This window comes from Diabrotica undecimpunctata, chromosome 3 (genome assembly GCF_040954645.1).
Source record: "Diabrotica undecimpunctata isolate CICGRU chromosome 3, icDiaUnde3, whole genome shotgun sequence".
In the NCBI taxonomy this organism is placed as follows: Eukaryota; Metazoa; Arthropoda; class Insecta; order Coleoptera; family Chrysomelidae; genus Diabrotica; species Diabrotica undecimpunctata.
This window is the reverse complement of record NC_092805.1, coordinates 79,639,326-79,654,015: the sequence shown is the minus strand read 5'-3', so window position 1 is coordinate 79,654,015 and position 14,690 is coordinate 79,639,326. Positions and strand designations below refer to the sequence as shown.

The window sequence follows — 14,690 nt, the reverse complement described above, 5'->3', positions numbered from 1 at the left end:
TGAGAATGAAATTCTCGACGCACAAATTTTTTTTTCTTTTTCTTCTATATTTCGGAATCTGTTTTGACCTTACTAGTTGTCACGAGAGGAACGTCTAGGATGATGATCTGGGATTCGTCCGCTAGGGACCTGTTGAGCTTTTAAGGAAGACAGATACATTCCTCTTAATTCTTCTTACCCTTTCATTCTTTTAGTACTGATGTTGTCTACAGACCCCTTTCCCTGATATGACTTAGAAGTTTTCTTTATGTCAACTTCAACCCGATTGTGACTTTACCGATTGTAACCCTAAATTAAATTTAGGCGTGTGATACACGAAGCTATCAACTGACAACCAGGCACTTAATTTCTTTTTTTTTTTTCTTCTTCTTCTACTCTTATTATTGTTAGCTGAGTTTTATTTAATTCATTTTGACTTTCACTTTGGCATATGCTTTCCATTGTGATTACGATTTTATCCAGTGTTGTTATTTAAGCCATTTTGATATCTTGTTTTTAATTAGAGATTCCCTAAAAATATCTAGTTCTCTAATTTATCTTAACGAATTACTGATGAGTACTGATCTCGATGTTATCTCTTAAATAGGCATTTCTTTTGTATTAAGGGTTACCTTAAATAATTTTATTATCTTAACGTTTGGTTAAATCATTTCTTAATGATGTTAACGTCTTTTATATCTTGTACGTCTTTTCGGGGCACATTCTTTGAATCGTTTAAAGGGTATATAAAAAAAATGTATACTTAGGTTTTGATCGAAAACCGTTTTCTTTCTTCTTCTTCACCAGTTTCCTCTCTTGGGAGGAGGCTGTGTAACATTTTTTTAATTAATATATTAAATTAATTTTAATTCCTTTTACCCATGTGGATGATACGCTGATGGTCGTGTTTACGATCAGAAATTTTTATTGGAAAACTACCGGAATATGACTGAAGAATCTACCTAAGTATTTATTTAAAGACGCCGGTCTGGCGAATCCTTAGCTAATCCTCTTTTTCATAAACGCGGTAATTGTCGTCGAACGCCCGTTATAATGTTTTTCGAGAAAAACCTAATCTAGGAGATTTGATGTTTCATCACGTTTGTAGGTAGAAGTATACCGTTATGTTCAATGTTAATTAGAACTTTTTACCTTCTCAGAAATACATACAGCTGGCCTATCATTTTTGGGGGGAAGATACCCTCACCTTTTCTTGGGTAGCTTGGTAAAATTTTAGAGGAACCAAGTTATTTATCGGTGGGCATTCGTCGAGTTAAGACGCCTAACTCACATTATCGTATCTGCTACCTTACCGTCTCTGTGCATTTTCTTTATAAGTGTGTATACACTTGCTTATTAGAGTTTTTTTATTTTACACTATATTAGTTTAAGTATAGTTGTAAAGCACCTTTAAGGGTAAATAAATTCAGTGTTTAATACCAGTACAGTATTAACTTCAGTGACTTAAAGCAGCAGTCGCCAGGAATTACTGTAAGTTGACATAATTTTAATATCTCCACCTAACTGGGCAAGTAACATGGTATAGCATTATATCATCTTCCATTGTCTGGACGTATCCAACGATCATACATATCATCAAATGTAGTTGAGAGTAGCTACTGAATTTTGCAGTCAATTAAAGAACATTCTATACTTTCTTCTGTTAAGAACCAAATAATCGACTTAACCAAGTGCGGTTTGGTTTAATTTTTATGTTTTCACTTCAGTAACTTTTTTGTATTTTTGTAAATTTAGATTTTATTAATTTTTGTTATCTTTGGTTTTTGTTATAATTTTTTATTCATTTTTTTTGCTGTAATATCTCGAGATACGCCAAAACTTTATTTATGCATGCTTGTGTTATACTCATATCTTTGTAAAGATATTTTCTAATTATATTTCTGCCTATTTTTATATGTATACCACCATTTTATAGTTTTTGGTGTATTTTTATTACTTGTGTTGCATTCAGCAGCGTCATAATTTTGTTGTTGTTTAATATATTGTTATTGTTTTATGTATGTATTTTATTTGTCGACTCCTAACAAAGTTCCCTGATATATTTGCTTTTTACCTTTAAATATAACTATACCTTTGACCAGTAGAAAGATCAGGCTTAAGTTTCGTAGGTAAGTAAGTGTAATACCTTATATATTTAATTTTTGTTTATGTAGAGTGTTGACCAAATTTATTCAATAATTAACTGTGATATCTTTTCTTGGGTTTGGTCTCTGAACCTAAATATCTTTCCTTATCTCTTTTCTTTTCTAAGGTTTTCTTAATTTTCTCCTTAAACCCCAAAAAATTAAGTGGCGCCCTGTTCCCTATCTTATCTTATCTTTGGTAATTTTACCCATCTATCTTTTTGTTCATTTCTGTGTCTTTTCCAATATCTCTTATCGTATCTTTACTTATTTCGTCCGTTGGACCCATTCCTGGTTCCAAAAGCTAGTTTCGAACCCACGACTCGCTCTCCACCAACCATCTGGCTGCCGTCCGCAGTGTCTCCTTTCTCCCTGACATTTCCAGCACCATCTAAAAAAGGTTTCCGAGGTTACAAAGGCTTGCCTGGAGCTTAATATATTTTTATCTGACCAAATTTTTTTAGAGTATGACCTGAGTTTACCCACGTTTCATCCTGGTAGAAGATGGGCCTTTCTTCAGCCCGGAATTTTCGTATGAATCTTAGATAATTTCTTCTCCAACATCATCTTCTCCTCCCGGTCAACCTAAAGTGATTTTTGGTCTGATTTCTCCCATCGGAAATTTAATTCTTTTAAAACTTGCCACAATTTAGTTCGTCCGATATGAGGCAAATCCGGGTCGTCTCTAACTTCTTGTAAAATTTTGTTTAGGTGTGGTATTTCTTTTTTGAAAAAAAAAAAATGAATTTTCCTTCGAATACCATTTTTGGCAAATTCATCAATTTCAATAGGCTTTTTCCCTCTCTTTAAGTTTTCGTTTGTGTTTGGGTTAGCTATACCGTGTTTTTTTCTTTCTGATAGGAACCTATATAAAGTTGACTCTCCTACGCCAGTCATGTTAGCACAACTTTCGACTATGTTGTAGCATTTTATTTTGAAGTCTCCTCGTATATGTGTTAATTGAAATCCCCTTATATATGCATGTCACAGGCGCAAATTCTTTGATGTTTTCTTTGTTCAAACCGCCCGGTATTGCGTTTTCAAATTAATCTACGTCTTAATTTCCGTTTGTGTTTAGTTTATACGCTAAGTGCTTTGTTTGTTCTAACTTATGCGAGCAATTTTTAAAGATAATTTCGTCACTTTCGTTGGAGTCGCGGTGAAGAGCGGCCAGCGTCATATCCAAATTCAATTTGAATTTGTAGTTTTCTGTTTTTGTCCCTTTTCAGGGAAATCTTCGTCTTACGTTATGGAAATCAATTTTAGTAGCAGTTAATCGTCTAATTCCACCTTTTCCGGTTGTTTAAGAGGCAAAGTCATTTTGTGCTCAGTGCCGGCTTCGGCCTCAAATTGTCGATCCAATTTGTAGTGTGAGATTCAGTCCCTTTTGTTCGTGTGTTCGTGTCCAGGATTCAACTCCATCCACGTCAGATTTTCGTTCCAGATTATGGAAATGGTTTCCCTTTGTTCCAGAGTTTCGTTCTTGCAGTTTCAGTCCAGAGATGTAACAAGTTTCAGGGTTATGTGCGAAATAGTAAAATCCAGGTAACATTTTTTTTGTGTAAATTTAAAGTAAAGCAGACATTTAAAAAAAAAAAGTAATAATTGCTTTCATACAAAAAAAAATTGTAATGTTTACAGTAGTAAATTTTTATGGTTTGACTTTTAGCTGTCATTTTATTTGTTCAGTTTTGTTTTAAATTTAGTATTAACATATGACAGTTAGCACTATTTTTGACATTTGGTAAATACCTAATCATATTTGAGATTTTGTTTTTGTTTTTTAAAGAAGGTTAACCACTGTGCATAGTTTCACTTAAAAAGATATTTTTTTTATTTGTAATAGTTTATTTCTGCTACAAATTGTCGCCCATTAACAATTGTAAGTTTTTTCTGTTTTTTGTTTAATTGTGACTATTAATATAGTGTTTTTATGTTCTCTATGTTTTGTAACTGTTTGTGGTGACACAAAAATAAATGTTAAATTTTGTTTTACAACATTTTGTTTATTTTTTTTTAACTAACCCTTTTTTTTGTTTCCATTTGGAAAAGATATGTTTATTTATGTTCAATAATTATATCTCCAGTTACAACTAGCTGGTTGTAATAGGTATAATTAGGCACCTCAAGTGGCGCCCTATATTAAATTTCTTGAGGTGTTTCCTGTTTCGTTTTGTTTTTGTTTGTCCCAAGAGATTTATGACCCTTTATTTAATTTTTCTGTAGTTGCCCCAATCCAAACCCCTTGTCTTTTACTTATCCATTACCCCAGCTCTCCTACCAAAACCTGAGTGCCCGTTCGCACAAGTAGCGTTTATTTTGCTTACCCTTCTCCACCCCCATAGTTTCTTTTCCCTAAATTTTCTACCTTGTATTAATACTTCTATGGTAGGCAAAATATATCGTTACAATGTTGCGAACAGTGTTTGTGGGATTCTGAGAAACCAGAACATCGTGAACATTTAGGACAATAGTCTTCTCTCTTGGTGAAGAGACAGACTTACTGACTGTACGCAACAGTACCGGTGTAAAACTTGATGATGAAGCCATCACAAACAATCCAACAAAACGAGCACGAGCGAAAGGTACGTATATGTTCGTAGGTATATGGAATAAAAAATCACTCACGCACTGCATATAATTCGCAAAAGAAATATTCGAGACGCTAATTACTGCCGTAGACGCGGAAACACCGACGAGCCGTAAATTACATGCGATCAAAAACGTACTAAACAAAAAAATTGTTTTCGTTCGTAATAACTTCACCCTTTCAAGTTAAGTTTCGAATATAATTATATTATTAAAAATCTGGGGAATTCCATCTTAATTATCTTGCAACGAATAGTACCTTCGGATATGAATTCCAGGTTTTCTAGTAAAGTGATTAAACGCGAAGATTAGTATTGAAATATTCAAAGAGATAAGGTATTCTTATTTACAAAATTGTTAATGGTTAAATTCTTATTTTTATTAATATTTTCTAATAATTATAGACTAATAACCAACATTAGTCGTGAAAGTTTTAATTGTTTTTTTGCTAAATATATTAGTATTAAAATATTATCAATATTGTATATAACAGTCTTAAAACATTATATTACTATTTAATGAATAAATACCTTAGGAACGCCTATGATTTACGACCGTTTTATGAGTTTGAGGCATATTTCGTGCTCTCAACAATTTGTGAACGAAGAGTAGTACCTTTTTTTATTTTTTATGATAGTCTTTGATTGATTTTCTGAACAAATGTCAAAAATGTTTGTAAAGTATAATATTAATGTTGGACATAAATCATCAAAAACATCTGGAAAATATTTTTTAAAATTTGAAACTAAAGTTAATAAAGTCCATCAATCAAACGTTATCAAAATGAATTGTAAAGACTGCAATTCAACATATATTGGTGAAACACACCAATACCTACATAAACGAATTGTTGCACACAAACATAGTGTACAAACCAATGCATTAAACACAACAGCCCTAGAAAAACATTCTCTAGAAAATAGCCATTCTTTTGATTTTGAAAATGTACAGATTTTGGAAAAAGAATAAAATTACAACAAAAGATGCATGTTGAAGATGATTCACATAAAAAAAGATCCAAATTCCATCAATAATAAGACCGATATCAAAGATCTTTCCAATATGTATCATAATTTAATTAATTGAGTTGTTTTTGAAATGCACTATGGCAGATACGACCCTGAATCACTCCTATTTTATGATACCTGCCATATGTCATCTGTCAATGTGAGATACCAATTTTTTAATCCATGTTAAACTTTTTAAAAAAGTGTTAACATAAAATTTAATTGTAAAATGTAATGTTTAAAGTTTAATAAAGTTCTTATTAAAAATGGCAAATCTACCGAAACTTTTAAGCAAAGCTTAACTAGTTTTATTTACATCAGACCGACAAATCCAGGAAACAAAAAATTCCAACCTCACGACTAAGACAGGGTCTTTGTTTACTATTAGAATTATTTCACTCAATTTTTGAATACCAACTTAAATAAGTATCTATATAAATAATTTTTTATTGACGATTACGCTGAAATGTCAAAAACAATGAAATGAAGAGAGAAATTCTGAAATTAATTTTAAAACACTGTAATGGCTCTTTCGAAGAAATATATATATATATATATATATATATATATATATATATATATATATATATATATATATATATATATATATATATATATATACAGGGTGGTCCTAAAGTAATTGTACAAACAGAAACCATAGATTCTGCACTTTAAAATATTACGATTTAAGCCAACTTGCTTTAATAAAATGTTGATATTAAGAAAGATACAGGGTGTTAAAGTGGAAATTTAAAATTCTATTTTTCGCTATAACTTTTACGTTTGTAAATATTTTTGGACAAAAATTTATAATTGGACGCTTTTAAGTAGGATAAATTATAATTTTATACATAAATTAATGTTACTGATAGATGGCGCCACATATACCACAGGTGTGGCATAGATTTGAGCTTAACTTTTTTGCTCTTAAAGTTACCTCTATTTGTGTTAAAAAATATTAAACATACATTATTTTTACAAAGAAAAGGTATACTTGTTAGTAACCTCAAAATTTAACCGTTTTCGAGATAATCGCATTTTATAAGTCAGCTGCCTCATAATTCTTAGTTGTGATATTTGTGCGGTAAAGCACTCAATACCTGTAGATAAGCATAATTCATAGTTTATTCTTATTAAAACAACTCAAAGATGATAATGTAACATTACAAAATTTTTGTTATGGCTGCTAAATGTCTTATTGGAGAAAATATTCTTCATCTTCTTCTTTAGGTGCCGTGTCTGTATTCAGACGCTGGCCGTCATCATGTATACAATTTCCCTTTTCTATCGCTTCTTAAATTTCTATACCTACTGGCGTTGTATTACTTTTTCCCTATTGTAAAATGCTGAAAAACCAAAATATATGGTTTATGTAAGATGGTACACCACCACATTCTAGAGAGAAGGCGTTGAGAACATAGTTAAATATACCTTTTCTGAACGTTGGATTGGACGTGGCAGTCATATTCCTTGGCAATGTGGTGAGATATTGATATAATTATTTAATTTATAAAAAAACCCAAAATAATACTTATTATTCATTACGTAAATTGTTGTTTACCCATTTTTATTATGACAAATGGAAACTAAATCGCAGGTATGAAATAACACACGTGTCTTGTTTCATAATACTTTTGCTACAAATCTTACCTTAAAGAGTCAGCATTTTTACAAAAACATCATCGTTGGCGTAATAACCGATATTGTTATAAATATAGTAAACAAACAGGCAATTTAGTTCAGCATAATATTAGTTCGTTAGTTCATAAGATTATCATCATTATCATAATAGTCCATTTGTTCGATATGTAATTATAGTTACTCGTAAGCTTATATGAGTGTATATAAGTAACCAATGAAAGAGATACATCACAGTTTAATACATTATTTAACCTTTGCGACATAATATACTATAAGATTTGGATATAGATTCGTCCATTATACATTATAGCCACCACGTAGCCCAGAATTTAATCCGCTTGATTTTGGTGTATGGGGCGTATTAAAACAACGTGTCTATAAGAATACCATAAACATTTGCAACCAAATATGGGAAGAAATAAATACTGCAACAGTTTCTTTAGAACCAATGATGCTATTTAATATGAGATGATTTTTATGGAATATATTGACAAATGAATTAATGAAAATGGTAGACATATCGAACACTTACTTTAACAAAAAGTTTAGTAATTTAGTTTAACTATTTCTTAATTTGGTTTGTAAACGAAATGTTTTGATTACGACTTTAATTTAACATAAAATATAAAATGTTTGATGTAAAATCCTATTATTCTGTTTTTTGTCATATCGTATTATTAATTATCCTGCTGATATATTTATTTTATTTAATATTTCGTTAACTATTAACTTTAGTTATTGGTATTTTATAGCAAAATTTATATTTATTAATGTTTTTGTCTATTTTTCCTTCGTTGCCTGGGGTAATTGCCTTAACTCAGAAATATGCAGCTGACTTGTAAAATGCGATTATCTCGAAAACTATTGAGTTTAAAGGTTATTAACAGGTATACCTTTTTTTTGTTGAAATAATGTATCTTTAATATTTTGTATCACAAATACAGTTCACTCAAAGAGCAAAAAAGTTAAGTGCAAATTTATGCCACATATGTGGCATATTTGGCGCCCTCTATCCGCTACATCAAAGTGTGCATCAAATTATAATTTCTCATATTTAAAAGTACCCAGTTGTAAATTTTTATGCATAAATGTTTACAATAAATGAAAGTTATAGCCAAAAATAAAATTTTTAATTTGCACTTTAACACCCTGTATCTTTCTTAATATCAACATTTTATTAAAGCAATTTAGCTTAAATCGTAATATTTTAAAGTGTAGAATCTACTGTTTCTTTTTGTACAATTACTTAAGGACCACCCTGTATATATATATATATATATATATATATATATATATATATATATATATATATATATATATATATATATATATATAAATATATATATATATATATATATATATATATATATATATATATATATATATATATGTATGTTCCGAAAAATTTCTGCGGTTAGTACAATTAAACCCAATTAAACCTAGAGTTATGATTAATACTATTACAACATAATAAATATTAAACTCAACAGTCTCAGTCTCCCGAGCCCCCAGACACTCATATACTGACCACTAACCAATGCACTACTGCTACTAAGAACAGAGAACGACTGGTATGGGTGGTTTTACGATAAACAGAGTGATGAAAACATTGGGGTTAATTTTTCTTTATGATTAGGTCGAGAAACGGTAGGAAAGAATCAGTTTTCACATCCATCGTGAACTGGATACTAGGATGTATCCCATTCAGATGGGTTTAAAAAGACACCAAAGCATTCCTGCCATGGGACCAAATGACGAATGTATCATCAACATATCGTAGCCAACAGGTGGGTTTGAGCATTGGTGTGTATAATATTCGGGCCTCGAAGTCCTCCATAAAGATATTGGCCATTATTGGAGATAGTGGGGAGCCCATTGGGGAACCATTTATTTGTCTGTAGAATTCATTTTGAATGTTGAAATAAGTGTTGGGCATACAATGTTTATTAAGAGATAAGTGGTCTTTCTGGATACCGTATTTAGTTTTCAGAATGTTTAGAGTTTCGTCTATACGAATGTTTGTAAAAATTGAAACGATATCGAAATTTAGTAGAAAGTCTGACATTGAGATAGGGTATTGTTTAAGAAGCTCAAAAAAATGAAAATGTTTTTGACAAATGATGAAGTATTATATTATCAAAATATAATGCAAGGAAAAATAGAAGGAAATGTAGAAGAATGTCATGGTTGCGTAATTTGAGAGAGTGGTTTGGCTAACTCAAATACCATACTTCTTCTTCTTCTATCTCCCAAATTCTTAGAAAGACCAGTTTTGCACTTCTCTGTAAAGCTATTCATTCCACTGAACGAAAACTATTAATGCTTATTATTATTATTTTAATCTCATTATTTTAATTATATTAATCTCATTAATGCTCCAGACTACAGTCAAATTCCTAATAAACCAACCTATCTGGAGAAAACAACAAAAGACATTATCAATAAAAATTCTCTTCCTGTTGACATAACACAATCTCTAATTCCTCGTGAAAAATCTTGCAGAATACCTCGAATATATGGCCTACCCAAAATTCTTAAACCCGATATTCCTCTACGTCCCATTGTTAGTCCATACAAATGCCCTACACAACCATTGGCCAAGTACTTGGCCAAAATTCTACAACCTCTCGCCAAAAATGCTTCATCCTTTGTCAAAATTTGTTTATTTTATCGAACTTCTTAAGCAATACTCTATCTCACTGTCAAACATTCTAGTCAGTTTTCAATATCGTTTCACTCTTTACAAAACATTCCTGTAGACAAAACTGTAAACATTCTGAAAACTATATAAAGTATCCGAAAAGACCATTTATCTCTTATTAAACATTATATGTCCAACACTTATTTGATCTTCCAAAATAAATTCTACAACTAAATGGTGCCCCAATGGGCTCCCCACTAACTTCACTAATTTCCAATATATTTATGAGGACTTTGAGATCCGAGCACTATACTAAATGACGATACATTCTTTATTTGGCCCCATGGCAGGGATGCTTTGATGTCTTTTCAAACAAATATGAATTGTATATATACATCCTAGTAACCACGTTGGAGGTGGAAACTTATACATCCCTACCGTTTCTCGACGTTATCATGAAGAAAAACCAAGCCCGAGGTTTTTATCACTCTGTTTATCAAAAACCCACCATACCAATTGTTACTTTCATGCCAACTGTCATAGTTCACCTTCACAATAAAATTCAGCTATTAATACCCTTGTCTCCAGATCAATACGCCTTTGCGATGATGCAAGTAGACCCAAGGAGCTCTATAGTTTAAAACAAGCCCTAATGCAAAACGGTTACTGCAAAACTCACATCAATTGACACTTCAATCTCCCACTCAATCTCAACACAAAGATTCAGATCCTTATCATAAAGCTTTCCTTCCTTACATCAAATCTGTCACTCACAAAATCGACAAAATTCTTAAATCAAAAATAATAAAAACAATATTTACCTCCCAACAAAAATCTTTATCTCTTGTCCGATTAATCAAAGACAACATATTAAATGAACAATACGGAGATTATGAAATTCCTTGTGCAAACTGCCCCTGGTATTATATAGGCCAAACGAATCGTAGAATTCAAAATGGGATTTATGAACATTCCATTTCTGTTCGCAATTCCGATTCAATTTCAGCTCTAGGTTAACGCCATCTTTATGCAGGTCACAAAATTGATTTTAAAAAATCCAGAACCATAGCCCTCATCCGCTACTATAAACTAACAATTATCCGAGAAGCCATACAAATTGAAAGATGGCCAAATTGTCTTGATAAAAGAGATGACGGCATAGGGTTACCATCGACATGGAGATTTCTCATTAAAGAAAATATCTTTCATTCCACCCGCCAATCAAAATCCTACTGTCAGAAATGTTCGCGTCAACCTCTGCGCCAATCGGGCCCCAATTTCCACGCTAAACCCCGCCAGAACCCCCACTTAAACCACGTCATCATCGGAGGTATAAATGAACCGTCCTGTTTCCTATAGCAGTAATGCATTAGTTAGTGATTAAGACTGAAACCCCGGAAGCCGTGATGAAGACATCAAAGAGCATTTCGAAAGCTCGGCGGAATGATAATCGACGCAGTTAAACCCGGAAGACTGTTGAGTTTAATATTAATTCTTGTATTAATCTTAGGTCTAGATTTATTATATATATATATATATATATATATATATATATATATATATATATATATATATATATATATATATATAAATATATACATATATATATATATATATATATATATATATATATATAAATATATACATATATATATATATATATATATATATATATATATATATATATATATATATATATATATATATATATTGAAATGATATTGTTTAAAAATTAATTTATAAGTTATATACTAGATAATTTTAGATATCACAAGTATTTGGTTATTTTAAGAAGTTATATACTAGAGAATTTAATAAAAATATATTTATGTGAGGGCATTTTTAAGAAATTAGCATATAATAATTGTAAAAAGTTGTATTTTAGTAGTTATGATTTTGTAAATATATTTAAGTGAGCCATGTGCATAGGCAACCAACTATACATGTGAATGACAGACAGATCTACATACTCTGAAGTGACGTATAAGAATTTTTACGAATATAAGTGGGGTTATAGTTGTTTAAAATGTGTAGTTAATTAAATTAGAATGTTAAGTTACTAATTTAATTATATATTCTGATCTGAAAAGCCTAAATGTAAACAAAATTATCAATAGAACATTAACGAATTCTCCAGAATGCAGAATTTGACCATTGTTTACGGTCAAACATTCTCGAAATAATGGTTATGTCTGTGGAACGAACAGATATTTTTTTCGAGAACATCCATATAGGAGAAATAGAACTAAATCGAACATGATTTCTTACCAGATGGTTCTGGAAGATTGAAAAGATATAAATACCCGTGATTTCGATTCAAGATGGCCAGTTTATTATAAAAGTTAGTAGACACATTTATTTAGTGAAGTAAATTGTTCAGAATTTTCAAGAAGTCAGTCAGAAAAGTTTAGTAAGAAATATGAAAGTTAGTTGGAGTCAGTGAATCAGTTACAAATAGTCCAAGTGTTTAATATAGTGAGTTAAATGAAGATTAAAAATTATGCATATATTTTAATGCACATTTATAATTATACACAAATAATTATTGAAGATTAAAAAAAGTATATTGGAAGAAATTAAAATTATATTATGATTGGAGATTAGTATAAATCAACTTATAATAATTGGATATTGGAATATTGAAAAGAAGAATAAATATAAATGCTGTTTTGCTGGATTGCTTGGTGGTTTATAAATGCTGGTGAAGAAAAATATATCTTAAATTGGTAGAAGCTGATAATTGGAAAAAGTAATTTCACAAAAACAAGGATAACCGAAGTACGAAGACATTCTGTGGTGATTAGAATCTATATAGTGGAAAACAGTCCATTTAGGCATTCAGTGAAAGAAAGGTACAAAATTTTGTTAACATAATTTAGTTAGTGTCATAACAGTTTCAATTTTGAAGATAGTTTGTTTAAATTTTACATTGTCTATAGAATTTAATTAGTTTTATAAGAATATCAATTTAAAGATAGTTTATTTTAAATTTACATTGGCTAGGTTAGATATATATATGTATATATATATGTGTATATATATATGTGTATATATATATATATATATATGTGTATATATATATGTGTGTTTCATAATAGTTATAATAAAGATAATTTAAAAAAGTACTTACAAACTAATTCTTTGAGAGCCGCGATAAAAACCCTATATTATTAAAAATACTCATTGCTCATCATTCAAACAAACAATACATCATAACAATTTGGCACCCAACGCGGTGGCTCTCTATTTAAAAGAATTAGTTTAAGAAGATAAGTGCTCCCATATAATTAAATTAATTATCAGTAGAAAGGAAAAATAATAGATTTTATTTTAATTATATTTGAACAAGGAAAGTCTCAAAATGTCTCAAAGAAAGAAAGGTACAAGAAGCAAAAAGAATGAAGAAGATGTGGAAGTAGAAACACAACCTATACAAGAGGAGAGTTTAGTTCAAGTTCCACAAGATACTGCAGAAATGAATCCAGAAAGAGAGGAAAATGTCAATATGACAGCTTTGATGTCATTAATGATGCAGATGAACAAGACAATGGAAGAGAATACGAAAAAAATGGAAGAGAATACGAAAAAAATTGAAGAGAATTCAAAAGAAGTCAAAGAGGACATGAAAAAAATGGAACAGAAATTGGAAGAGAATTATAGAAAATTAGAAAAGAAAATAGAAGATAATAATAATAAAATTGTAAAGCAAATAGAAAAACAAATGGATAAAAAACTTGAAACTGCAGAGAAAAAAGTAGCAAATGAAATAAAAAGTATACGGAATGACTACAAGAAAAGGATAGACAATGAGAGGACAGAAGTAAAGAGGATTATTCAAGATAATAAGATAGATATAGAACAGAAAATAGAGTTGCAGAAATGTAACTTAGAAGTAAAAATTAACGAAGACAGGAGAAACACAGAAGAAAAATTAGACGATATACAACAAAATATCCAAATAAATAGTAATCAAATAAGAAATGTGGAACAGAGAATAGATGATATTTCACAAATGAGAGACATAGGGAGACCTTACTTAAATTTAACAAATGAGACTGGGATTAAATTCTCTGGTAATATAAAAAATTTGCATCCTAGAGTATACATAAATAGTTTAAAACATAAATTAAGATTTGTGAATAATATTAATGATATTAAAGATTATATTAGAATGACATTAAATGACAATGCAGCAACTTGGTTTGCTAGTATTGAAAATGATTTAGATAACTTTCAAACATTTGAAAATAAATTTTTTAATTATTATTGGGGTGAATTAGATCAAGCAAAGTTTAGAGAAATTCTATATTTTGGAAAGTATAATCACAATTTAAAATCAAATATGGTAGATTATGCATTAAAACTGATAACAGTTGCAAAATATTTAGAACCACCACTTAGAGAGGAAGAAACAGTCTTAAACGTATCTAGACATTTTGATGCTGATGTTGTGCAAACAGTAACTGTACAAAATATTCAAACAATAGATAGTTTTATTAATTTTATTCAAAGAATAAAAAGAGGCAATATGACAAGTAATAATAACAACAGAAAAAACAGTAATAACTTTCAATATAATAAAAATGATAATCAACAATATAGACAATCATATAACAATAACACTAGGTATGGTGACAGTTTACAAAATTTTAATAATAATAACAGTAATCAAAATAGACAGAATTTTAA

The 14,690-nt window shown here is 30.0% G+C and overlaps 1 protein-coding gene across 1 annotated transcript in view; it reads right to left on the bottom strand.

Moving 5' to 3' along the window:
- Positions 1 to 742: 742 nt before the first annotated feature.
- LOC140435919 (uncharacterized) overlaps positions 743 to 14,690 on the bottom strand; it is a 38,925-nt gene continuing 24,977 nt past the window's right edge. The window contains exon 3 of the mRNA XM_072524630.1: positions 743 to 806. Within this exon, the coding sequence (XP_072380731.1) occupies positions 743 to 806 (64 nt within the window). The remainder of the gene's footprint in view (positions 807 to 14,690) is intronic.